Here is a 26,172-nt window from a genome sequence, read left to right on the forward strand (position 1 = left end):
GAGAGTGGCTCATTACAGACAGTTGACAAGAAGGTGTGAGTAACAGTAGGGAGAAATTAGTATTGGGGAAATTAAGTTTAGTTTTTGTAATGACCCAACCACTCCCGGTCTTTATTCAGGACTAATCTGATGGTATCTAGTTTGCAAATTAATTCCCGTCTGCAGCTTCACATTGGAGTCTGTTTTTGAAGTTTTTTTGTTGAAGAATTGCCACTTTGAGCTCTGTATTGAGTGACCAGAGAGATTGAAGTGTTCTCCTACTGGCTTTTGAATGTTATGATTTCTGATGTCAGATTTGTGTCCATTTATTCTTTTGTGTAGAGACTGTCCGATTTGGCCAATGTACATGGCAGAGGGGCATTGTAGGGGTGTTGCAAAGGTCTCTGATTTTACTGCACCTAGAATATTGTATTTGTTTTTGGGCACCTTATTACTAGAAAGATATTGACAAGTTGGAAGGTGTTCAGAAAAGAGCCCCCTGCTCGCCTCAAAAAATGATCAGGAGGCTGAAGACACTGATTTAAGAGGAAAGTTTAAAGTATGGTGAATGTAAATAACTTGGATAATAGATGACCAAGTTCCAATTCAGGTTGGTATTTAAGCATTTGAGTAGCCCCATTGATTTCATTGGGACACCTCACATGGTTAAAGTTACACACATGCCTAAGTACTTTGCTGAATCCTAGTAGCTCAAGGAGGGAGGGCTAGCTCGGTGGTTTTAGCATTGGCCTGCTAAACCCGGGGTTGTGAGTTCAATCCTTGAGGGGGCCATTTAGGGATCTGGGGTAAAAAAAATTGGGGATTGGTCCTGCTTTGAGCAGGGGGTTGGACTAGGTGACCTCTTGAGGTCCCTTCCAACCCTGATATTCTATGATAGTCAAAATGGGTCAGGTGACCTAAATCTAAGGCCAGGTCTACACTAAAAAGTTAAGTCAAGCGAGTTATGTCACTCAGGGGCATGAAAAATCCACACCCCGAGCAACATAGTTAAGCCAATCTAACCACCTTTGTACGCAGTGCTAGGTTGACAGAAGAATTCTTTTGTTGACCTAGCTACAGCCTCTTGGGGAGGTGGATTACCTACAGAACCCCAGCCATCGCTGTAGTGAGTGTCTACACTGAAGCGCTGTGAGCTGCAGTTCTGCTGCTGTGCCACTGTAGCAGTGCAGGTGTAGATGTAGCCTAAAAGTAGTTGAAGGCTGTTCGCATAAGGCAGGAAGATAATGTATTTAGAGTGGCAAAGGAAGGTATCGTGCCCCAGGGGTGCCTGGGGTGTATCCCTCACTGGAAATGCCTAGGTCAGGGCAGGCTGCAAAAGAGAAAGCCGATACTCCCAAGACTGGTGGGTAACACTGAAGTTAAACTCCCCAACCGGTCACAAACTGTGCTTCTGATCCCCCATGCTGGTTATCAAGAAGCTAAAACAGAAATCACACAGCCCTCTTTATTGCATTCCAGTTCTCTGGCTCCCAGTCAGCACCTAGCTGACGTATAGTGGGAAGTTATTTTAGAAACTCTGCTCACATGTGCAAAATGTTCTTCTGATCCCAAAGGGTCAGCCATGTTGCCAGGTCAATATTAGGTTGGATCTTACCCAAACTACCATGCTGCCAGCCAATCCTTTAGTGCCTAAAACTAAAGGTTTATTATATAGAAAAAAGAAAAAACAAGAAGAGAGTTGTTAAATGATAAAGCACTCAAATATATACAGAGACTATCAAAATCCATATATCAGGTTCTTAGCAGTACTGGTGAGTTTGCTGGTTTGAAAGTCCCTCTGGAACACATCCACAGCTTGCATTGGTCATCCAGTCCTTTGTTCAGAGCTTCAGTCTGTAGAAAAGTTACTCCAGAGGTAAGAAGCAGGACTGAAGGCAAAATGGAGAAGATGCAGCTGCCCTTTATAGTCTTTTGCCATGCAGCTAGTATTTCCTACAGTGCTGATGCCAATCTGTCTGGGGATGTCACCCAGATGCACAGCACAAGTTTGGGAATACAGATATACCACACATATCTATAACTTACAATACAAAGATGATGCAAACATATAAACAAGATTATCATACTTGGTAAATTATAACATTTTCACAGATACCTTATGTGGCATATCTGGCGCACACATTGCAATTTTACAGTATTGGTATTCATGATATCCTAAAGTGACCCTCAGATTCCATACAGTGTCACAGGTATAACTAGGAGTTATGGAATTTCTTTGAGAGGGAGGATTTCACATGAATAGAACAAGTAATAGTATGTCATTTCTTGAGGATTTTCTTTATAAGTCCTCTTAAGTTGCCTAACCCTTTGTCCTCACTCCCAGGAAAACATATAGATTTTGTTTTAGGAGCTGCATTTATTTATTTATTTTTATTTTATTTTAATTTTGACCTGGTTTTATCCTGACTGGTCTTAGGTCTTCAATCTTCATCCTGTCAGATACTCCTATGTGGTGCTGAGCATCCTCAATACCCATTGACTTCAAGTGAGAGATGTGGGTACTCAGCTCTAGTCAAAAGTTTTCAGTATTTTGTAGGGTCAACGCCCTACCCTTGCAGTAAATGCCAGCTAGAACACCCAGTTCAAATAAGCTAACTAAAGGTCATACTTATTTAGTCAGTCTTTCTGTAGGATAAAATAGCAAATTCCATCATGTCAAATGGCTGCTAGAGATTCTGCATATGACACTTTTCTACAAGTTGCTGGCCGCTAAATTCCAGAGTTGCTGCTGAAATTGGGTTTTTCCTTTGACCAGGTTGCTGATCAATATTCACTGAACATACATGATCTATCTGCATTGTACAGTAGAACCTCAGTGTTATGAACGCCTCGGGAATGGAGGTTGTTCGTAACTCTGAACAAAACCTTATGGTGGTTCTTTCACGAGTTTACAACTGAACATTGACTTCATACAGCTTTGAAACTTTACTATGCAGAGGAAAATTCTGCTTTTAATTGTCTTAATTTAAATGAAATAAGTGCAGAAACAGTTTCCTTTACTTTGTCAGATCTTTTTTTTTTAAACTTTCCCTTTATTTTTTAGTAGTTTTCCTTTTTTGTCTCTTCTGCTGCTTGATTGCATATTTCTGGTTCCAAATGAGATGTATGGTTGACTGGTCTGTTCGTAATTCTGGTGTTCATAACTCTGAAGTTCTGCGGTAACTTCTTTGGGGGGAAGGGTTATGGGAATGCATTTAACCAAATAATGTAATTACTGGTACATGATTTAATGCATACACTTCAATTTGAGAACAAATGGTGGGTGTTTGCACAACTATGAATCTTAGGATAACACATTTTTTCCTTCAAGTAATTAGTGTTCATTTTTGGCAGAGCCTTGGAGTTACTGACTCTATGAACTGGTTTTCTTGACCCTTGTTAGCCTACAACATTAGGTCAATTTTATGAAATTGATTTGAGTACCTTTTTAAAATTGATCTGTGTCTTCACATAGGTGGGTTGAATTGGCTGGTGTTCAGGCAGCTAATTCATAACTTAGTTATACTTCCTTTATTGATCACTACTAATGGATAAGATGTCTTTGAACTGCTTTGGTTCCAATTTGACTGCAATATCATTGCATTAATCAAGGTTTATTCCTACACTTTTATCTTCAGGTAAATTAAAAAAATATTAATTACCAGCATTTCCATATTTATACTTAATAGACCCATTGGCACCCCCAAAACTTAAAATGTTTGCTTTTCCATTATGAAAGGAGAATACACTGGTAATCTGCCTCCTTTTGTTGTATTTCAGCTAGGAAAGAGACTGACAATGGGGTTTTCTTTGGGATGTCTAAAGGTAGAAGATACTGACTGCAAAGCAGATTTTTCCTGTGGCTCCAGTCTCAGCCTGAAATTGGGTGGATCACAAATGGTCTGTTTTACTGTTAGGTGTCAGTGTGATTGAATGTGGAGAGGTTTGTGAGCGAATACTTGGATATTAAGATTGGTAGGTGTGGCTATTGCCCAAATTTACAATTCCATTGCTTTTAGTGTTTGCATTGTTGTGATGAAATACTCTTGAGAAATCTTTGAGAATAGTATATAAATTCACTTATCTCACCAGGTGCAGTGTCTAAACAGCAAGGTGAATTAAGGACAACATTTCTGGTCTTAATTCAGAATATTCTATCTCTTAGCTAGTTTAAGACAGGGCTTTACCATTATGTGAACCTAAATTCTTATGTCTAATTGTTAACGTACAGATGCTTTTCTTTTTTCTACTTTTTATGCAAATTAAATATTGTAGTATACCATGAGAACATGGTAAAAATAGAGAAATGAAACTAATTCATGTAGCCACTTCTTCACAGAGAAGGAACATTTCTTTTCTGTGCACATCCTTCCTTCATTTGAGATCTATGAACATTACGTGGCATTTTAGAAAACTATACTGGGTGAATGGACCAAAATGACCAAGGACTAGATTCTATCCTCAATTACATAATTGCATGTAGTGAATCACATGAACTAGTTCGGTAGCCCATTAAATAACTGTTATTTTTAGAAGTGGAAGAAAGAAAACCAAGGTAAATTAGTGTCATAGTGGACATATCAGAGAGTTAGTTTGTAGGCGTTGGGGGCAGGGATTGTCTTTATTTGCATCTTATTTGGCACAGAGTATATATAGCATCATCACTTAACAAATAATGAATGTGCCAGAGGACAGTGCTGTGGTTAATTCTTTACCTTGATTGTAGATGGGGCTGAACTAGTGTGTAAGTAGGCATTATCATAAATATTGAATAAAAACTTTACTTTTTAAATTATATTTTGTTTTTCTGCGGTGTTCCTAGAAGCAGGGAACAAGTAATTTTCAAGTTGGATGTGTTCGGTAACAAAATACCTTCTCTTCTTACTACTTCTATCTCCTTTTCTGAGGTGAAGGGCTTAAAGGATGGATCTGGAAGTCTCCCAGTGGGTTTAAGACATTTATTTATTTATCTATCTGTAATATAAAAGAGTGCTACAGTTTGGAAGTAAATTTGCTGAATGGGTGGCTGAGCAGCAGGTAAGCCATACCACCATATACTATGCTATCTTACATTAGTTATGCCCTGTGGAATTTTGCAAGAAAAGTTGTAAAATGGTGGCCTAGCACATACTATACCTCACTAAAGTCTTGAAAGCCTATTTAATATCTTGTAGTTTCTTAGAGTCAGTTTCTTATTTTTTGTAAAGTAATAAACGTAATAATTGTATAATTGTAAATAGTAATAATTGAATAATTGTAAATAGTTTATGGAAGAGAATTGTTGCTAATGCTGCACGGATGAATTATTTCTGTTCCCTTCCCCATTCTGTGTCAATACCATTCTGCTGGAAATTTTCACACTCGCTTATGATTGCCGGACTGGAAATTCAGTGGCTATTTCTCTAATGTCATGAGATAATTTTTAATGCAATTGTTTTAATTTTTGAAGTAACAGTCTAGAAAGGGGAATTCTTGATGCTGAGGCACTGGACTGGAACTTGGGGGGTTTGAATTCAGTCTTTTGCTTTTCCAGACATTTTGGGTGAACTTGGTTGAGTCACCTCACCTGATCTCTTTAGTTGCAGTTCACTTTTGTGCAGAGAGCCTCCACAAGGCCTATATATCACTGACGGCCCACTTCAGCTCTGTTTTGAAAGCTTAATTGGGAACTGAGCGGGTGCATAGGCTTTGTGTGGGCTCCCTGCACAGAGGTGAATTTCATTTTCTTATGCCTGAATTCCCTGTCTATACAATGGGGATAATACTTCCCTATCTGACGGGAGAGTCTTGAATATATTTACACAAGTGCTTGTGAGATGCTCCTGCTCCGATGATGGGACAGGGCATATAAGTGCCTAGACAGATAAACCGAACTAAAAATCAGAAGTGACTAGAAATGATCATTTTAAATCTAAAGACAAATTGGTTAGCTGAACCAGTCCTTAATGCTTCAGGAGTAAAATATTCCATTACTAAATCTGAAAAGTGCACCTTATGCAATATTTTCCCAGCAACAAAGAATTTGACAGAACTTTCATGTCAGATTGATTTATATGGAACCTTGTTTCTATCAGGAAAAAATGATATCAAGGAATGGTTAGGACAGTATATGACAGAAGAGGAGCTGGGAATCAACTTATATAGCCACTGTCCTTGGTAGTTAAAGCTTCTTGGGTCATATGATGACTCTTAATTTTCAGGATTTTTTTCTAGAGAATTTAATTTGGTATCAATGAACCCTGCCAATGTCTGTTAGTTCTATATGCTGCTGTTCTCCAAACCCACCAGTGATGAGTAAACAACTGATATGGTTAATCAAACGCACATGACGTTTAGTAAAGTTTTCAATAACTAAATTTTATATTTAATTCTTTTTAAAAACTATAGAAGCTTTTACATGCCAGGTTTAACTACCGTTTAGCTTCTTTGATCACTGCAATGCTCCATCTGCTGAACCATCAGTTTTAGCTCCTCTGTCATGTCCATATTCCTGAGGTTCAACAATAACTTGCAGTCCATAAGGCATATAACCAGTCAATTATTTCATACTGTAAGCTAGCGATGAAGATGGTTGTCTGTTCTATTGGATCTGATGCTGCTGAGACACTATGAAGTTGATCCCCTGCAGAAAACTTTCAAAATTGGGTATATGTCACATTTGTTGCTTTTCCTCTGCCCCATCACTGCCAGGCTGGCCTTAGTTAGCTGGAGAACTAACATCTGGAGACCAAAATAATCTAGTTGCTGAAGGATAAACTGGATTTGACTTCATTAGTGCACAATGATAAGTTTGTGTAGAGTTATTATAGCATTAATCAACTTGATGGATTGGAAATATGACAGAACTGAAGCAGCATGTAATATTAGTGCCTATTATTCTACAAATTATGTCTTCACCTGCAGAAGCCAGGAGTCGTGCTGAACATTAAAAATACTATACTCTTTTTCTCCTGTTACGGAGACACATGGCATCTCTTTTAAAATTTTTCCTTGCTGTCATAAAATAGGGGCTCTAGTCTTCCTGAGCAGTAGATTTTGGGGTTATGACGAGTTTTAAGTAGTCTTTGGGACTCTAATGATACTATTCTGAATTAAATTTCCATCTTTCATGGCTTGTCATTTGTCAGATTTATATTGTGGTATTAAACCTCTGTCCAAAGCAATATATGAAATGACTGCATATAGGGTGCCCACAAGATACAGGGTGAGTAATAGAGTAGTGTGTAGGTGTTTAATAACATAATTCTCAGTCAAGTCAATGAGAATTGTGCAGACTTTTGAGAGTGTACCCTTTGTATTGTAGTTTGGCTACTCTTCCAGGACACTTGGCCCAGTGTGCAAGAATCTAAGGAAAATCTTATAAGGTGGTTCTTTTGGGATATGAGTAACAGAATATGAAGCCTCTTCTTCCAAGTTTGTTGTTTACTATCCTAGGCCAGATTTCAGTGACCAAAAGCTGTTACCATCTGATGAGTAGTCTGTGAGAACTAAATTGACACGCAGTCCAGTTCTTTCAGACAAACGTCCACATCACCCAAGCACCATCACACCTAGCAGAGAGGTAAGCACGGTGATTGTTGTTGCCCTGGACTGAACACAGACAGTACTACACTCTTACTTCCTTGAAGTAGTTACTGTAGATCAGGATTTGAGATACATGGGCAATGCAGTATGGGGAAGTTTGCATTACTATCTGTGCTGTATTTATTCACAGAACAGATGGAGGTTTTCTGCCTCCAGAGACTGGACTGGTGCACAGTCTGTTTAGGTTTACGTGAGCACATTTGTGGCTTAAAACAACTATTGCACCTTTCTTCCTGAAGTTATACTGTGCTCGTCCATACACCTGAGGTTGGGAGCTAGGGCTATATGTAATAGTTAACAAAATGAATGTGAAGTCCACAGCTGAATATACATAGCAGGTTGAAGATGGCAGTCCTTTTTAACATATGGGATATGACTGAAATTTTTGAACAGGACATCCAGGTGGTCACAGCCAAAAATAGGTATCTTCACATTTGCCCTATATTGTGTGCATCTGTATCTTCAGTGAAGGAGCTTCTTTGACTTCTTAGCACGACTCCTAATGGAAATATGGTGTCTACATCTAGATCTGTATTGAGATTAGGCTTCATTTTGAGGTCAATTTGGTGCTGAAATCTCACTAGACTTCATCCCCAAATGGTGGAAACCACACAGATCATTTGATATTGGCAGTACTTCCGCCTCTTCCATGCAAATAGTAGTTGGTCCATTCACATATGGAGGTCGTGTCACTAAATTTCAACATTTCTATGGGCCTGGACTTCTACTGAATTAAAGAAATGCAATTTAGATACGTCATTTTAACAATTGGTGCCAGGTACGCTGTGGTGTTGTCTTTTTTTTCTTTAAATAAATAAGAGTGTATTTCATCTCAAGAATTATTATTTCAGGAAACAAACTTTAATGGATGGGTTTAAAAGCAATAAATGCTATAAGAAAACATAAAACATTTTGTCATGACACTTGGATGTGATTAGTTACCGTCTCATGCCCATACTGGTAGGCTTTTTGTGCTTGATGTTAGGGTAGTGACCTTTTGCAAGATTGTGTATACATTACAAGTTTTACAATCTTGTCTAACTGTCATAAAAAATAAAGTTTAACAGTGCAGGAGTAGTAGAAAAGAATATTTTAATTATGAAATCATGCAGTATTTTTCTTTAGAGTTCTGAAGGCCAACTGATACACCTTTTCTTAGCCAGTGGCAGGCTTCCGTTTTGCTCTACATATAGTCATTTGTAGACTTGAATGCTTTTAAAAAATGTTTGTGAGTAGAATGAATTTTAATCACAACTAGTCAATTTGATTGAAACAAAAAAACTTGAATTAACATTAGCAAAACGGACATCTAAGATGTATTTAACAAAGAAATGTAATAGTTCATTGTAATGTCATTTTGTCTGTTATCTAACCACTGTTAGCAATAGTAAATCAGTATGGATGATTATTTATGCTATGCCAGAAATTCACTTGGTACATGATTGATTAAACACACAGATTCTTAGTTGGACTATCTTGCCTTTTTGAACAAATGATGATAGTCTTTCAAAAGAATACTGACAAATATCAACTTTGGTGCTGTCACATATTGTGTGGCAAAATAAACCATTAGTACTACTATCTACTTGGTGTGTTGCCTTCTGAAGTGCCCAAACACTTAGCTGAGTGTTCTGTTATAGGGGGTGCTGAATCAAGAACCAACATTAAAACAGCAGAAAACTTTTTGTCCCAAAGCAAACTCTTAAACTTAGTTTTGTAACTGCCAGTTGTGCCATCTCTCCTCTGCGTGTCTGTTCTGTTCTTATCAGAATTCTTTATCTTACAGCTTTTAAATTACTTGTCTTGTGAGTGGGCAGAATGGAGCATGGTATGTTTTGTTGGGAAAGTGTACAAGAACTCTTACAGTTAGGAAGAAATCTGCTACTATGGTTTTAGAGCAGTAAGTTCACCCTTTGGCATAGCTTGAATTTAAGGAATATTGCAGCCTTTGTTTTTGGGAGGAATCAGATTTCTCTTTTCTCCCATCCCTTTTCATTCCCTGGGAAAAGGAGAGCAGTGTGAATAACAGTGGGCCATTTTTAAGGTAGGTCAAATTTTGCATTAGTGGCTCTAAAATTCTGTTTCTGCTCTAGGTAACATTCATGATCAGTTCACGTCCGCTAGCATATTGTTGGTTGGTTGGCTTAATTATGAATTTCTTTTCTTTCCACAGCTGCAGAACCTTGGCCTGAAAATGCTGCATTGTATCAGCAACTGAAGGGTGGGTACATCATTTTCTACAATTAATGATTTTATTTTTAAAAACATTAAATATACAGTAATATAATTAACTTCAGGGAAAATAGAAACTGTTAAGAAGAGATTCTTTTGTGTTTGTCTGGTCAGAGGTTTTAGCTAAGCTTGCATCTGCCAATATAAACCAGCTATTCATGGCCTATAAGGTCCTTGGTTTATTATTGACTCATTATATTGGCTGCTGTAGGCAGTGTAAAATGATGTGGTTGCAGGCACCGTTGGCAGATTTACTGCACCAATAGCTGAGGCAGCAGATTTTTGAAGTCTTATGGTAAAGTGGGCTCTCAGTAAAAAGGAACTGTTAAAATGTATAGGCTAGGATGGTTCAGGCTCCCTTTAGCAGCTCTTCATATATCATCAGATCACATTATGGCCCCCATTTGGGGCTCAGCAGCCTGCTACAGTTGTCAGAAGACTGCAAAGTAATGAAGACTAATAGGTAGCAGCCCTAGTCTTCTAAGCATGGAATTTTTATTGCAGCGAACTTGTCATCTTTCTTTTGTGTGACAGACCTAGACACAGTGTGCAATATTAACTGCAAGCTGTTTTTTTGAGGATTCTGAAAGCTTTTACTTCTTAGCTAGAGGAATTATGAAGATGCTATTTTATTTAACTTTGATTAGTAGAGGAATAATTGGCTTAAAATTGAGACACTTTTCTTTTCTTTTTTTTAGTTGAGGTTTCTAATTGTATATCTCTGGTGAAATAAGGTAAAGGGGAGGGCATTTCTAGAAGAAATATTCCTGGTATATTTTTGTATTCATACCTCATGTTTGGTTGTCCAATAGCATAGCATAAAATTAATCTAATGGTGCATATATTCTCTGTTGAAGTATTTGCCCTTTTAATTTATATACAAGAGATTTAACACAGAATGTTATGCAGTTACACATGAATAACTAAAGAAGAACTATTTCTTGTAATTATATTCTTTCATTTTCTTTCTACAGAGGAGCAAATTTTGCTTTCTGACAATGCATCTTCTCTTGCTGTTCAGGTAAAGCATCATCTTTTTTAAAATAGAGAGATGTTAAATTAAAATATTTCTTGGAAGGATTAAATCCTAAGTAAATTACATAAAAAGTATTCAAATGACATATTTAGAATTTTTCTAAGTACTTTGTAGATTTAACATTTTATGTTCCTGGACACAACATAATTTTTCAAGTTGAAATTATTCCTTTTTAGTCTTTATCATTGAGGTGTTACTGATTTTGTTTTTAAGATTCCTAATATTAGTGCCTATGCATCTGTTAATATTTACATCTGTCTACCTATTTATAATCTGAATTGGACACACTACTGGCAGCTCATATTTGACCTTTGTTGTTGTCTTTCCAGCTGTCGTCCACCTTCTGGGTTTTTTAGGGTAAGGTGTCCTCCCAAAGACCACTCATATGCTTGTTGGTTACATTACCCTCAAAGCCAATATCCCCAAAACACAAGGAATCCAGGTCCGCTGTATGTAAAGAATTAGAATCCACTGTATATTTGTACACTCCAGTATGTGTTAGAGGTAAAGGCTCTAATTTGCTTAAAAGTGCCTTTGTGGCTGGAAAGTCCATGTAAACTCCATTAACCTTTTAAGTTCAGTGACCCCAGAGGCTTCTCTTTATTCTGACGGGATACTTGCTCCCAGTAGTAGAGAGGGACTGGCTGGCAAGAAAAGTTCCTCATCCTCCAAAGCAACTCTAGTATTGGCTGTGGAAGAGGGTTGATTTATTCCCTCACTTCCACTTGTTCCCCCATGTGGTCTAGTTAATATAACCCTTTGGGGGCTTATGTATCCCAGAAGGCTGCATCTCTTTTGGTCAGAGTGGGACCATTAGAGACATCATGTAAAAGGTCCACTAACCTGTATTTTGTAAAAATGCCAATCAAAAGTTCAGGATTCTTTGGTCACTCTAGCAATCCTCTATGGACCTTATTCGGTCCAAGATATATAATATATTTTTTGCCGAGAGTCTGGAAAATACCAGTGTTCCTTTGATAGCCCCTCCCCCCCACCACCTCCAAAGTATCTTGTTTTGTTGATAGGTGGACAAGTTTTCCATTTATTTTGAAAAACAGATGCTAGTGTTTTACCTTTCTCTCTCTGTGGTGTAGTATGTTTTAAATAATTCCTTACAGTGGAAAGAAATAAGGAGTTTTGTTGAGCATTTGATCTCAGTGTTAGCTTTAGCTCCAGAAACCCTTGCTTATGTAGTTCTCATGAATCTTCTATCCATCCATCAGGGTTACAGGTGTGGTTTTGGTTTCTTTCCAAACAAAACAGAAGTTTCCTTTTCTAATGTAGGATTTTGCTTGACCATTCCAATTCTATTGTTATCCTGTACATGTCACTTAGATGATATATTAACCATAATATATTAAAAATGCCTGTTTTTCTTCAATATTCTTTGGCTTGACAGCTGATAGTAGCCATGACTATAAATATGACTTTGGCAGATATCTGATTTAAACTTTATGGAGCAATTTTATTCTGTATGGGGGAATGGTATCAGTTTAGAAGAATCTGTATTAGGAACACAGTTGTGATCTCAAAAAAAAAAAAAAAAAGTAGCTGTCCACAAAATATAAATATTAGGATGTGTAATTTTAAAAAAAATAGCTTAATGATCATGCAGTTTTAAAATTAGCTCACTTGGCATACATTGCATTAGGCAATATCAAAAACAGGAACAGTTGTATCTTTTTCTGATGAATTGTGTCTGTGTTTTTTAAGGAGGGGTGGATAGGCATGTGTTGGGGTAGGAAGAGAGGAAGCCAATACCTGGGACTTCTTTCCTCAATATATTCTTATACAAACTGCCTTTCTTTTTCTCTCCAGTATCTCTCAGCCACTGACCTATGGTACGTGGATTTCCCTTAGACGTAGCACACAGGTTGTTCATTGCTTCTTTGGGCTTCCGCATGGTGAAGATGCCTCGGAGTTCTGTGTTCCTCTGATTAAATGGGGTTTGGTGGGGAGGCTGCTAGGAGATCCTTCAGGAAAGATGGTTTAGATAAAACTCTAAACTTGCCATAATTTGGCTGTCACTTACACCAAATCCTTCTAGAAATCTCCTTTCCATCATAGCACCTCTTTATGATGTCTGTCTTGGCTGGCTCCCAAAGAATAGACGAATAAATATATATATATCTATAAAAGGGCATAACTAATGACTTACTAAGCAATTAGTTAAAATAAAAGCTGACCACAGTCTTTACAAGTGGTAACGCTACCATGCATCTAGCACATGGATGGGCAAACTTTTTGGCCCGAGGACCACATCTGGGTGGGAAAATTGCATGCAGGGCCATGAATGTAGGGCTGGGGTGGGGGTTGGGATGCGGGAGGGAGTGTGGGGTGTGGGAGGGGGTGTCGTGTGCAGGAAGTGGCTCAGGGCAAGGGGTTGGGGTGCAGGAGGGATGCAGGGTGTACAAGGGGGCTCAGGGCAGGGGGGTTGGGGTGCAGGGATGGGTGTGGAGTGCAGTAGGGGGCTTAGGGCAAGGGGTTGGAGTGCAGGAAGGATGCAGGGTGTGGCAGGGGGCTCAGGGCAGAGGGTTGGGGTGTGGGGTGCAGGAGGGGTTCGGGGTGCAGGCTCTGGCCTGGTGCCACTCCGTGAGCGGTTCCGGGGTGGCAGTAGCATGCAGCAGGGCTAAGGCAGGCTCCCTGCTTGCCCTGGCCCCACGCCACTCCGAGAAGCGGCCGGCACCATGTCCCTGCGACCCTTGGGGGACGGGGGGGGGCAGAGGGCTCCGCACGCTGCCCTTGCCTGCGGGTACCTCCCCTGAAGGTTCCATTGGCTGCGGTTCCCCATTCCTGGCCAATGGGAGCTGCGGGGGGGGGGTCCGCAGGCGTGGGCAGTGTGCAGAACCCTCTGCCCCCGCTCCTCCCCCCGAGGCCGCAGGGACGTGGTGCTGGCCACTTCCGGGAGTGGCACAGGGCTAGGGCAGGCAGGCAGCCTGCCTTAGCCCTATGGCGCCAAGGGGGTGGCAATCCCGCAGGCCAGATCCAAAGCCCTCATGGGCCGGATCCTGCCCGCAGGCCGTAGTTTGCCCACCCCTGATCTAGCATGTCTGTTTCTGCTTGGCTATGGAACAGATACTGTGGAAAGCAAAATAAGTTCTCTCTCTGTGTGTGAGTGATTTATTGCAGACATTTTCTTATAACGGCTAAAGATTCAGTATAAGGAATTAATTATGTACATTTTTTAACTATTGAATGGAGTTGCATGGCCTATTCTTTGCTCATCGCAGTGCAAACTTAAGACTGGGTATATGTGACTAGGGGTAATCTTTTTAGAAAGGGGTATGATGTAGTAATTATACTGAATATTAATGCCTTCTTTTAATTAATAATTCCCATTGTGGAACTCCTGTGCTGATCCTGCTTGGAGATATATATATATTTGAGTAACCTGCAATTCCTGAAAGTAGATTTAATTGTGAATCCATCAATCTTTCATGGTGTTTGATGTACACTGCTTGTCCATTAAACTAAAGCAGTATATTATACAGTCCTACTGGAAATGAAGATGATTCGATTTTATGCTGGAAATCTTGATACAAAATGTCAATTTACTTTCACAGCAAAGAAATTCATGTAAAAGGAAAATGGTGTAATTTCAGTGATGATTATCCTGCTACAGGGTAGAGAATGCCATACATAGAATAAGTCTCTTTTCTTCCCATGATATGTGCAGCCTTGCTCCCATTAAAGTTAATGAAAAATTACATGCAAAAATCAAGATAAGTGATATAACTTTGTTCTTATCATCTTCCTCCCCAAAAATCATTTCCTACACCTTATTTATGATGGTATTTTCCGTTACTCAGTATTCCTGTTTTTCCTTTCTGCTTACTATAAAAACAGTATCTCAATAGCAAAACCTCCGTATATCCAAAAAGGAGTGGATGTAGTTAACAATGAAAACCATTACGAGAATATTAATCAGTGACATCCTAAATACATATAGTATGGTTTGTGTGTGTATGTGTATATATATATATATACACACACACTACTGTATTATTGCAAAGAAGAACATTTTATACTCCCAAGATAACTCCCTCTGGCAAACTGCAAATTTGTTGATTTTAAAGCAGTGGTTTTCTAATATATTTTTATTTTATTTTGTAGACCAGTGTATACATGCAAAATACTCTCCTGGTCTCCCTTGCCCAGCCATTTATTTAATCCTATGGACAAGTAGAAAGGACTCGACAGACACCTAGCAATAAAAATAAAGATATAATTTTTGTCCCCCAAATCCTTCCCCAGATATGAAACTCTTATTTAAATGCCTCAAATTTTACAGTTTCTGCCTGCTGTATTCTGTTGTACCTTAAACACACACTCTAATTTTGAAAGAAGAACCTTGAGAATTTGACAAAAGGATTTTGTGTTGATTCTCTATGGTACCATTTTACTATGTTTGTGAGAGAGAGAAACAAAATGGAAATTACTAACACTCAATTTTAATAACTTACATAATACTATTTAAATAACTCTCTTATTTTTAACTGTAAACTCTTCAGGATGGTCTTCCTCCAAGTTCACACAGCACCTACCACATTTGGGCCCCAATTTATTGACATTACTGCAATACAAAAAGCAAAAGATAGGAACTGGAAAACACCATATTTTATTTCCTTGTAACAACCTCTATGCTCTCAAGTCAATAAGGCATTTTATTTGTGAATCACGTATGTAATCCATATAATGACTGAAACACATAAAAGAAGAGAAATTACAGAAATTAAAACCTGACTGAATAAGGGTTATTTCAGTGACCTTAAGAAAGTCTGGAAGCCAAATTTATTGAGACCTCTGTAACGTTAAACAGTCAAGGAGAAACCAGAAGTGGGGCAATTGGATTTGTGCGTTTTATGAATCTATGGGCCTCAAATAAGAGGGCATGGCGGGTCTGCAGATAGTATTCTAGCTTGTGGGACGGAATAACAGACAGGCTGCTTTGCAGTCTGCCTGTGGACTGGAAGTAGATTCTGTCCCCACAATCTCCATGGTGTTTCCCACACAAAAGTCAATTACTCAGACATTATGCTGGAAGGAAAGGGAGAGTGTGAATTTTGCTCAAGATGAGTGGGGAATTAAGACCTCTTTAGTATTCAATTCTAAATTCCAGAAGTGAGTGTTCTGTTACGTTCTTATATAAAATGTGAGGCTAAGTATATATGTATTGCTTTAAATACTATGTATATTGTATAACAATGACCCTATATTTAGGTTTCCTAATACTTTACATTATAAACCATTTTCGTAATCTCTCTCTCTCAAAATGGTATTTACACAAGCCTAAACATGTTGATACTTTAAAGTCCAGTATCAGTTGCAGAAACCATGCATTTGGTCTGTGTTGCTGCAAGAAGGGGGCTAGAATTGGCTAGTAGTATTGCATCAAAGAGGGATGATTATGCAACAGAAGTTTAAATTGCCCAGGTTAACTGCTTATTTACACAATTATTTGATAACTTGTTGAGGTATATCACCCATGATTGATAGTTTTTTGTAGACTTGTGATTTTAGCATATGAATTGTGTAATTTTGTTTTTGAAGCTAAACAGTAAGCTGAATTTTAAGTTGTTGCCCTACACAAAACAAAGATTCAGTAGTGAAATGAAAATCTGACAATCCATTCTGAAACAGAATAAAAGCTAAAATTCTTCATGATGAGAAATACAGTATCAACATAATCGATCTAGTAGCATTACTTCGTAGCTGAAAATACACTTATATCCCTAGCCATACAACTACAGCATGTGAGTGAAACATCTTTCATATAGTTCTGAGATGAAATTACCCCTGAATGAATAGCATCTTCATTTATCTTCAAAACCTCCTCTGTACTACCAGTGAATCTACTCTTTCCACATTCTACAACGAGAATTACATTATACCATTTTAGCAGTGTTCTGCTGCAGTGTAAAATAGATTGTTTTGGAAAATGAACCTGGCTTTGCTATAAATTACATTCACAGGTACAAAGAAATTTGTTGTTTTGTTTAAAATAGTTGCAAATATAGTTAAGCTCTTAATTTATGTTAAACTACAAATATGGCCATTACCACAACTGGATTAGGAATTTAATCTGTCACTCAAAGAATGATACTGAACAGTTTTCATTTGTAGTCTTAGACACACTATTTCAATTACAATGTCTGCAGCTGTTTGATATAAAAACTGAATTATTTTGTAGATTTGTTCGTGGTTTTTCATTTTAAAACACGTCCCTTCAATAAGGGGAAGAATAATTCTTCAGTTGTCATCACAGATTCTCCTTTGTGTCTTGATGAAACAGAATAAGAATGAAAACACAAATCTCTTTCTTCACAGTAGCATTCTGTGAGTGCTTTTAAAATACTAGTCAATGAGATATTACTTACAATGGTTTGGACTTAATTATGAAACTGATAATGTGTGTCTCCTCTGAAAGAAGCCTGGATCTTGTCATCTGAAAGTAGGGTTTTTCATACAGGGATATAGAATGCGAACTGTCTGAACTCTGGAATAAGAGGGCGGGAGGTAGTGATTCTGACCTTAAATACTGAAATCTTGATATTATTTACATCCAATTGGAATTTATGCTTAGATTATTGTTTTTAGTGGATGTGTATTTTCTGCTTTGAGATGGAAAAACCTAGTGGATGATTCACTAAGAGATACTTTGGAGTAGTAGACGCATTGTCAACTTGAAAAATAACATTTCTGTTTGAAAAAAAATTTTTTTTGTACCTACTAGTGTTCAAGTAACACCTCGGATAACTAACTGAAAAGTTAAAGAGAATAAATCTTCTATTTTGTTTATTTTACTTTGTACATTTAACAGGAGTGAAGATGAATTCTGTGTAAGCTTCAAAGCTTGTCTCTCTCACCAGCAGAAGTTGGTCCAATAAAAGATATTACCTCACTCACCTTCGCTCTCTAATAGCACTGTGTATAGTCATTTTCATTTCCCATTTTATGCCCTAGTATGATGACATCAGTCTATTGCATAGTTCTGAGGGGAACTTTCAAAAGCAGCAGCAAAGGTGAAAATGGCAGGCATGTGTGAGCATACAGAGAAAGGAGAGGGACACTGAGCAAACCCTGCTGTGTCCTCTTGGCCTGCTCCAGATCCCTTCTGAACCTTAGCAATGTGTTCAGGAAGAGTATTCTCTTTATTTTTAATGCTAACCAAAATTCAACACATGCTATTTAAAGGGTGCTCTATCAGAAAATTGGATTTTCTGACATTGGGGAAATAAAACAAGTTGATGGTCTTATTTTAAGCAATGTTGTTGTTGTTTCTTGTTCTTTTAATTGAATCACACTGTGTCCCATTCAAATTCTCTCAATTAATATAGACTCACATGCTTTCTTAGTTAACAGTTCTTTCACCTAAAATCAAACTAAATTTACAGGTGAAATCCATTTTCAAAAGCTCATACAGAGGCTGAAAACTTATTTTTTTCTGATTATTAATATTAAAAGACACCATGTGCTCAGTAACTTGACTTTGTAAGGCAATATATAGGAGCATCTTAGAACTGGCTGACATGGGTAACAATGCTATTTTGATAGGATGTGCAATCTCCCTTGATTAAAATGAAAGACCTGTGAAAGAGGTTTATTAGTTTCATAACACGTGGCATGTTAAAGTTTGACAGGAGCCCTTTCTGCATATCTGCTGTTAGTTCATTCTCCTGCAGTTAAAATGCACTTTTTTGTTCCATACTGACATTCAAAATAAAATAGATGCTGCTGCTACTACTAAGTGGAACCAAAAATGCACATGAAATAGCAAACTAAGGTCCTTTACGGGAATACATTGTGCTTTAGGAGATGGATTGTTTGTCTGCCACAAGCTTAATAACCTCAGTCACTGAGAGGACAACATACCTTCAGTTTTAGGAACAATTTTTAATAGAATATAACCCTCAGAGGCTATATTGGTCATATAGGACTTGCCATACTGGATTGCACTGCAGGTCCAGCTTGTTTGATGTTCTGCTTCTGGCAGTGGCCAATATCATTGCTTCAGAAGAACGCAAACCCCTCCATGAGATCCCATGGGATGGGTGGATAGGGAAGGAATTCTTGATGCCAGTGGCAATAATCTTATACCCAGAAATACGAGATTTGATTACTGTTATCATAGCATGCTGAACTACAAATACAGGCCATAAAATCGAGTCTTTTTAAAATCCAGCCTGAATATTTGGCTTGATATCTTCCTGTGACAATGAATTCCACATTAACTCTTGTAGGAAGTTTCCTTTACTTTTATAAGTGTGCTGGACACTACTAGTATTGTTGCTACCATCCCTTATTGTTATAATACAGGCTAGGGAAATAAGAAGAAGACTGATCAGTTTTCACTTTATTCTTCTTGATTTTAAATATTTCTGTTAATCTACCCCAGCTCTTATGGCCAGATGCTAATAAGTCAGAAAAAGACATTTTCTCTTTCTAAGCTACCAAATAGGAGTTCAGTTTGCATTTTGAAGCTGTTCTCCTTTTTCTATTGGTATTTGAGTATTTTTGGCTGAGAGGGCTAAGACTTCCCTAGAGGGGGACCTGGAAAGCTATGAACATTTTTCCTGACTAAAATAGCTGTGAAAACTTTTCCATCTGAAGTTATGAGTGGCAGATGTGTTGCAAGGGGTGAATCTGCACTGTGTTCACTCAGAGTAGAATATCTCCCTTAAAGAGCTCATTGGCAAGATTACTAAGATTTGGCTGCTGCTTGGGTAATAGATCCAGGCTGAGGTCAGTGGATGTGTGCAAATGCTACATTTTTCCTATATGAGGTTCTGAAGGTCTTGGGGGAACGTTAGATTTTGGCCTGCAAACTGAACCCCTCCTGGCTTGTAAAATAATTTATTGGGGGAGTTGGATGCACTCTTGATAGAGATTAATGCTTCCCATTAGAGATGTTGGCATCTTTTCAACAAGTGATTGTTGTGCCCACTCTCAATGAACTATCTTTTGATATTAGTCATCTTCCCAGTTATTGCCCAGTTCCTAACCTTTTGGGGGCGGGTTTTTTTCCTTTTTAAAGAAGGATTTGGCATAGCAACTTCTTGTGTCATCTAGAATCAAATTTCCTTGGCCCTTTGTATTCTGATTTTAGGCCTGAATATGGGACAGAGACTGCATAGGTTTGGTTGACTGATCTCTGTTGATGAATATTGAACCAATAGATATGTCTGCCTTCGCTACCATTGACTGTGAAGTAGAACTGATGTGTTTGTGGACCTTAGCAGAATTGAGTTGGAGTGATTCCAATCTCTTCTCTTTGAAAAGTCCAAGAGAATGTTGGGTAATCCCCTACTGTCACAAGGGCTCTTCTATAAAAGGTGAAGTAGAACTCCAACTTGTCACCCCTCCACTCTTCATATATGGAAGGTACTATGGTGAGAAAATGAGATACTTGGGGCTGCAAAGTCATCAATATTCTATTATTATTTTTTTATTCCTGCTGGTATTGCAATGCACTCCAGTTTAGTATCATTTATACACTTAGTGCTGCTCACTCCTTTTTAGTCACTAAAGAAGATCTTAAATAAGATCAAGCCTAACAAAGATCTATGCATTGTCCACTAGACCCTTCCTCCCAAATATCCCCAACTCAGTCCATTGTCACTTTTTGTGCCTTTTTGTTTGTGGTCTTTGTCTGTTTTCTCTCCTCATGATTATTCAAATCCAGACAATTTAAACTAATTTTGAGTAATTTCCCTGACACTTTATCAAATGCTTACTAGAATCCAAATATATTAATCCACTGCTTTCTCTTCATATAATAATGTTTACTGTATCAAAAAAGCAGTCAAAATTATCTGGCAATACATACCTATAAGCATATGTTGCTTGTGATTCCCTTACCCTCAAATGATCTAGGGGATAACATAATTGTCATTTGCATGAAAAGCATTAACTGTGCTTACCATGTTTTTAATTGTGGTATTCAGTTAAGTTTTTAATGCTCATAATTTACCAACTCTGTCAATCACATTAATACAGGAGAATGTGAAAGTTATAATAGTGAAATAAATTGTCTAAGGCTATGCCTACACTTAAAACACTATAGTCTGGCACAACTGCAGCACTTCAGTGTATACACTCATGACAGTGACGGGAGGGGTTTTCCTGTCTCTGTAGTTAATCAACCTCCCTGAGAGGCAGTAGCCAGGTCAACAGATGAATTCTTCCATCAACCTAGCACTGTCTACATAGGGGGTGAGGTCAGCATAGCTACGTCTTTCAGGGGTGTAGATTTTTTCACACTTGAGAGACATAGCTATGCTGATGTAAGTTTTCATCGTAGACCAGCCCCAATATTTATGAATGGGTGGTGAAATCTGGGAAATTGTATAATCGCACCCCTGACCTCCGCCCTCTCTCCGCCCGCACATACATTAAGAGTTCTCAGCACCTTACAGGATAATGCCTCTATGAGGAAGAATGTTTATAAATTCCCGATTAGGAAGATATTACACAGATTGTGAAAAAGTGTCAGTCACCTCCTCTCCCCGCTGTGAACGGTGAATGACCATATTAAGGGCACAAGAGCAAACAACCCCACTGCGTAGGAGAGAGAGGAAATATGGCAAGAGACCACCCTGGCTTAACCAGGAGATCTTCAATGGTCTAAAAATCAAAAAAGAGTCCTACAAAAAGTGGAAAGTAGGTTAAATTACAACGGATGAATATAAACAAACTACACAAGTAGGTAGGGACAAAATTAGAAAGGCCAAGGCACAAAACAAGATGAAACTAGCTAGAGACATAAAGGGTAACAAGAAACATTCTAAAAATACATTAGAAGCAAGAGGATGGGTAGGACCATTACTCAATGGGGGGAGACAATAACAGAAAATGTGGAGATGGCAGAGGTGCTTAATGACGTCTTTGTTTCAGTTTTCACCAAGAAGGTTGATGGGATTGGACGTCTAACATAGTGAATACCCGTGAAAATGAGGTAGGAACAGAAGAGGATAAAATAGGGAAAGAACAAGGCTTAAATCACAGCAAGGGAAGTTTAGGTTGGGCATTAGGAAAAACTTTCTAGCTGTCAGGGTGGTTATGCACTGGAATAAATTGCCTAGGGAGATTGTGGAATCTCCATCATTGGAGGTTTTTAAGCTCAGGTTAGACAAACACCTGTGAGGGATGGTCTAGATAATACTTAGTCTGCCAAGAGTGCAGAGGACTGGACTAGATGGCCTCTCAAGGTCCCTTCCAGTTCTATGATTCCATAAAGAAAGCCAGAGTTGGCACAGCTGCCATGTGATTGATTAAAACATTCTAGTTTTTGTAATTACTGATGTGGATGGGTAATAAGGCACTTTGAGTTCCATTTCTTTAAGTTCATTTGGATACCTTAATTGTGAACTTAAAACTCTAAGCAGTTGAAAATATATAAGTAATTACCTCTGAATTTCCTAGGTCTTTAACACTTCGGGGTTCTTCCAACTCTCATGTTCTGGTAAGTTAGTGTTTTGAGTGTATGTTAAGTGTCTGGAACCTTAATTATTTTTAACAAAGTTTATGTGGGAATTTTCTTATTTTATTTTATTTTTTTAAATGGTCAAAGGTCTGCTGGGGAAGAGTTTGTTTCCCTGAGACTTGAGGAAGCCCACAGTGGATTGCGAGCTCTTGGGGGCAGATATTGCCTTTGTTCTCTGTTTGTACAGCACCTAGCAAAGTAGAGTTCTGGTTTGTGACTAGACCTCCTAGGCACTATGGTAATACAAGTAAATAATAGAAGAATCTTAATGTAGTAAATCTTAGAAGGACTTCTGCATGTGGGGAGTGGAGAAATAACCTCCCTTGGTCTATTGGCCTCTAAATCTCCTGCCTGCTTGCTTTCTTGCTTAGTTCTATCTTGTCTGTTAGCCCAGTTCAACCAGAGGTTGAACCATTGCAAATCTCTAGCACAGGCAAAGAAAGCAGCAATTCACAATGAGTGAACTTACTGCAGTTTGAAGCGGAGGAAAACTCTACCTGTGTAAATCACAACTTTTCTTACCTGGAGTTTGTACCAGTGAAGCAATTCTGATGGTTCCACTCAAAGATAATTCCAAGTGTAGGCATAGGCAGCTGGTGAAAGTATTCTTTGGATGTTCTGAGCCCATCCCTCACTCATTCTGAAACGGTGGCTCCAGTCCCACAGGGCTGGGCCCAGTTCCCCACTTTGGCCTGTTGGCTCTCAATGTAGATTCGGAGGAACCTGCCACAGCGTCACTTGACGTGCACATCCACACGCAGGTGGGGCCCTTCCCTCACGACGCCCTGTCTCCTTCCTGGCTCTGGTGGCGCTAAACATGGGGCCTCAGGATCTCTCCCCTCCCTCAGGATTCTCCTTTGCCATCCTCTTCATGGCCCTGGCACAGCCGGACAGAGATTTGGGGAGATTTGGAGCCTCCTGTAGCCCTCGCCACCCACTGCCTATGATTGAAGGCAGGACCCAAGGCTTGTTGGGATCTGATGATCCTGCTCACGATTGTAGAGGATGAGGATGTGACGGGTTCAGTCACAGAGACCCCCTTGGAACTGCCACCTGATGTGCTGAGACTACTTCTGAGCCCATTTTCCCTGCCAGCTTGGAACTTCAGAACCCTGCTTTGTTGAGCCAGACATGCCAGTCTGCTCCAACACAGACCCAGGGTCTGAACCACGTGCCCCAAAGCTGCAGACTTAACTGAAAATGGCTTAGCAAATGCTCCTGTCTCTAGCACCCAGACACCCAGCTCCCAATGGGATCCAAATCCCAAATAAATCCGTTTTAGTCTGTATAAAGCTTATACAGGGTAAACTCATAAATTGTCCCCCCCCTTTATAACACTGATAGAGGGAGATGCACAGCTGTTTGCTCCTTCAGGTATTAATCACTTACTCTGGGTTCAATAATAACCAAAAGTGATTTTATTAAGTATAAAAAGTAAGATTTAAGTGGTTCCAAGTAATAACAGACAGAACAAAGTAAGTTACCAAACAAAATAAAGCAAAACACACAAGTCTAAGCCTAATACATTGAGAAACTGATTACAGATGAAATCTTACCCCCAGAGATGTTCCAGTAAGTTTCTTTCACAGACTGGACTCCTTCCTAGTCTGGGTCCAGCAATCACTCACACCCCCATAATTACCGTCCTTTGTTCCAGTTTCCTTCATCTCTTGGGGGTTGAGGGGCCATCTCTTGAGCCAGTTGAAGACAAAATGGAGAGGCTTCCGGGGCCTTTTATATTCTCTCTCTTGTGGGTGGAAACCCCTTTGTTCTTCTGTGCAAAGTCAAAGCAACAAGATGGAGTTTGTAGCCACCTGGGCAAGTCACATGTTCATGAATGATTTAGCTTTTTGCAGGCCGAGGCCATTGTTTACATTTTAGTTTGAACGGTCCCAGGAAAGCTCAGATGTGAATTGGCGTCTATCAAAGTCTATTGTCAGTTAAGTGTTTCTTGATTTGGCACTTACTGACAATAGTCCTTTCTCAAGAAGCTGACCAAGTAGTTCACTGAGGCTACTTAGACTCAAACACATTGAGATACAAGTACATAGCCAATATTCATAACTTCAAATACAAAAATGATACACACATACAGACAGCATAATCATGACTAGCAAACTACATACAACCTTTCAATAGACACCCCACTTGACCTCCTCTTTACAAGACCTGGTGCAACCATAGGACCCTGGTTGCAACACTGATCACAGTTCATGTCAATAACATCACAGGGGGAGCCTACTAAAGCTTAGGGAAAGAGCAAACCATAATGAACCTAAGGCTTGTTGGGTGGGGCACTGCAGGAGGGAGGATGGATGGATGAATGAATCCAGTTAACTTTATCTGAAGTGATTCCCACGTCAATTTCTCCAGCTAAGATCTGGCAAAATAAGAATTAGAAGAACTTTCTAATTCTGATGGCCATTGCTGCTTGTGTGATCAGCTTTAATTTTGTAGATTTTTTTTTTCATTGAAAAGCCTCCCTAATTATTGGCTTGCATTTGTGAGGTCTATCTCTGGAAGGAAAAGACTATGGCTTGATCTACACTATGAATTTATGTCTGTATAGCTACATTGTTCAGACCTGAAAAGGTCAGTGATAGTTCTTTGGCATACAATCCTATCCTTCCATGTACCACTACATTTAAAAGCTCTGAGATGACTTGCTTGCTGCACTGACTCCGGGATAATTCAGGCACACTTTCTTTAGAACCAGCATTGAGACCAGCACATGGCAGCTATAAAAATTCACCTCCAGCTAGATGTAGAATCCTGAAGTTAATTTAGTGCCCTATTGCAAAGGGAATTACTGTGGCAAGCCTGGACAAAATTAAACTTCAGCTACTTTTCAAGAAGGAAATAAACAGCTAGGGAATAAGAGCATGGATTTGAGGTGTGATAAATTAATTTAAGAATGTTTTGCTCCTGAAAGGTTGTATTTCTCGAAGCTGTCATTTGAGATGTACACTGTTAGCACTATAATGCTGTATTGCTGATTGAATGCTATTTACATTTCTGCATGCCCAGATACAGCTTTGAAAGCCATGCAAAATTAGTAACCTATGTATATTACACCTGCATATTGTGTCTAAAATTCTGTACATACTCCTACTCTACCAGTACACAGAATATAAAATCAAATTCCTGTTTTTTAATTAGTTCATAAGATAGCTAGTACATATGGAGCCAACGCTGTCCCGAAGTTCAGGAGTGTTTGTATTTGGGGTTACATGTAGGCCCTTCTCTAGTGGACCTTGCATGTTGGGTTTTATAAAGTATGTTGTACACCAGTCTTTTTAGATGACCTTATGGAGAGAGAATGGGCCTATTTGTATGCAAAGGTACTTAAAAAAAAATACATACAGTCCCAGAATAACAAAGAAAGGAAATTCAAAGTTAAGACAAATGCCCTATACATTAAAGGCTTTTATGACTTCTAATAGCTTATTTGGTATTGGGAGGCTTATGCTGAAAGTTTCAATCAGTTTTTTAATAAGTTTTGGGTTTTTAAAAAAAATCTTATTTCCCAGCCATTGCTTATGCTTCCTGGTTGAACACAGGAATTAGGGCAGGATAGAGCAGAACCAGGATGTTTAGGCAGATGTCCCGATTTTATAGGGACAGTCCCAATTTTGGGGGCTTTTTCTTATATAGGCACCTATTACCCCCCGCCCCCGTCCCAATTTTTTACACTTGTTGTCTGGTCACCCTAGATGGGGATGAGACAACTGTCCTGGTGCTGTTTTGTGGAGAATGGAGCTGAACGGAGCAGAGGAAAACAGGAAAGGAGGACTGCTGTTGACAGGCAGCTGAGTAGCTGTTTTTTGTTTTTTGCAATGATGTGAGCAAATGTGTGAAG

The 26,172-nt window shown here is 38.9% G+C and overlaps 1 protein-coding gene across 4 annotated transcripts in view; it reads left to right on the forward strand.

Moving 5' to 3' along the window:
• The window catches only part of MTX2 (metaxin 2), a 55,707-nt gene that overhangs the window by 13,352 nt on the left and 16,183 nt on the right, over window positions 1-26,172 (forward strand). The window contains exons 2-5 of one of the 4 annotated variants that reach the window (XM_073305954.2): window positions 4,893-5,016; window positions 9,737-9,784; window positions 10,770-10,816; window positions 22,253-22,292. In XM_073305954.2, coding sequence (XP_073162055.1) covers window positions 10,794-10,816; window positions 22,253-22,292 — 63 coding nt within the window. In that variant the 5' untranslated portion in view covers window positions 4,893-5,016; window positions 9,737-9,784; window positions 10,770-10,793. Of the gene's footprint in view, window positions 1-4,892; window positions 5,017-9,736; window positions 9,785-10,769; window positions 10,817-21,724; window positions 21,786-22,252; window positions 22,293-26,172 lie in introns of those variants that run through there. The other 3 variants (XM_073305952.1, XM_073305955.2, XM_073305951.2) reach the window with 3 other exon arrangements.

This window comes from Lepidochelys kempii, chromosome 11 (genome assembly GCF_965140285.1).
Source record: "Lepidochelys kempii isolate rLepKem1 chromosome 11, rLepKem1.hap1, whole genome shotgun sequence".
Classification (NCBI taxonomy): domain Eukaryota; kingdom Metazoa; phylum Chordata; order Testudines; family Cheloniidae; genus Lepidochelys; species Lepidochelys kempii.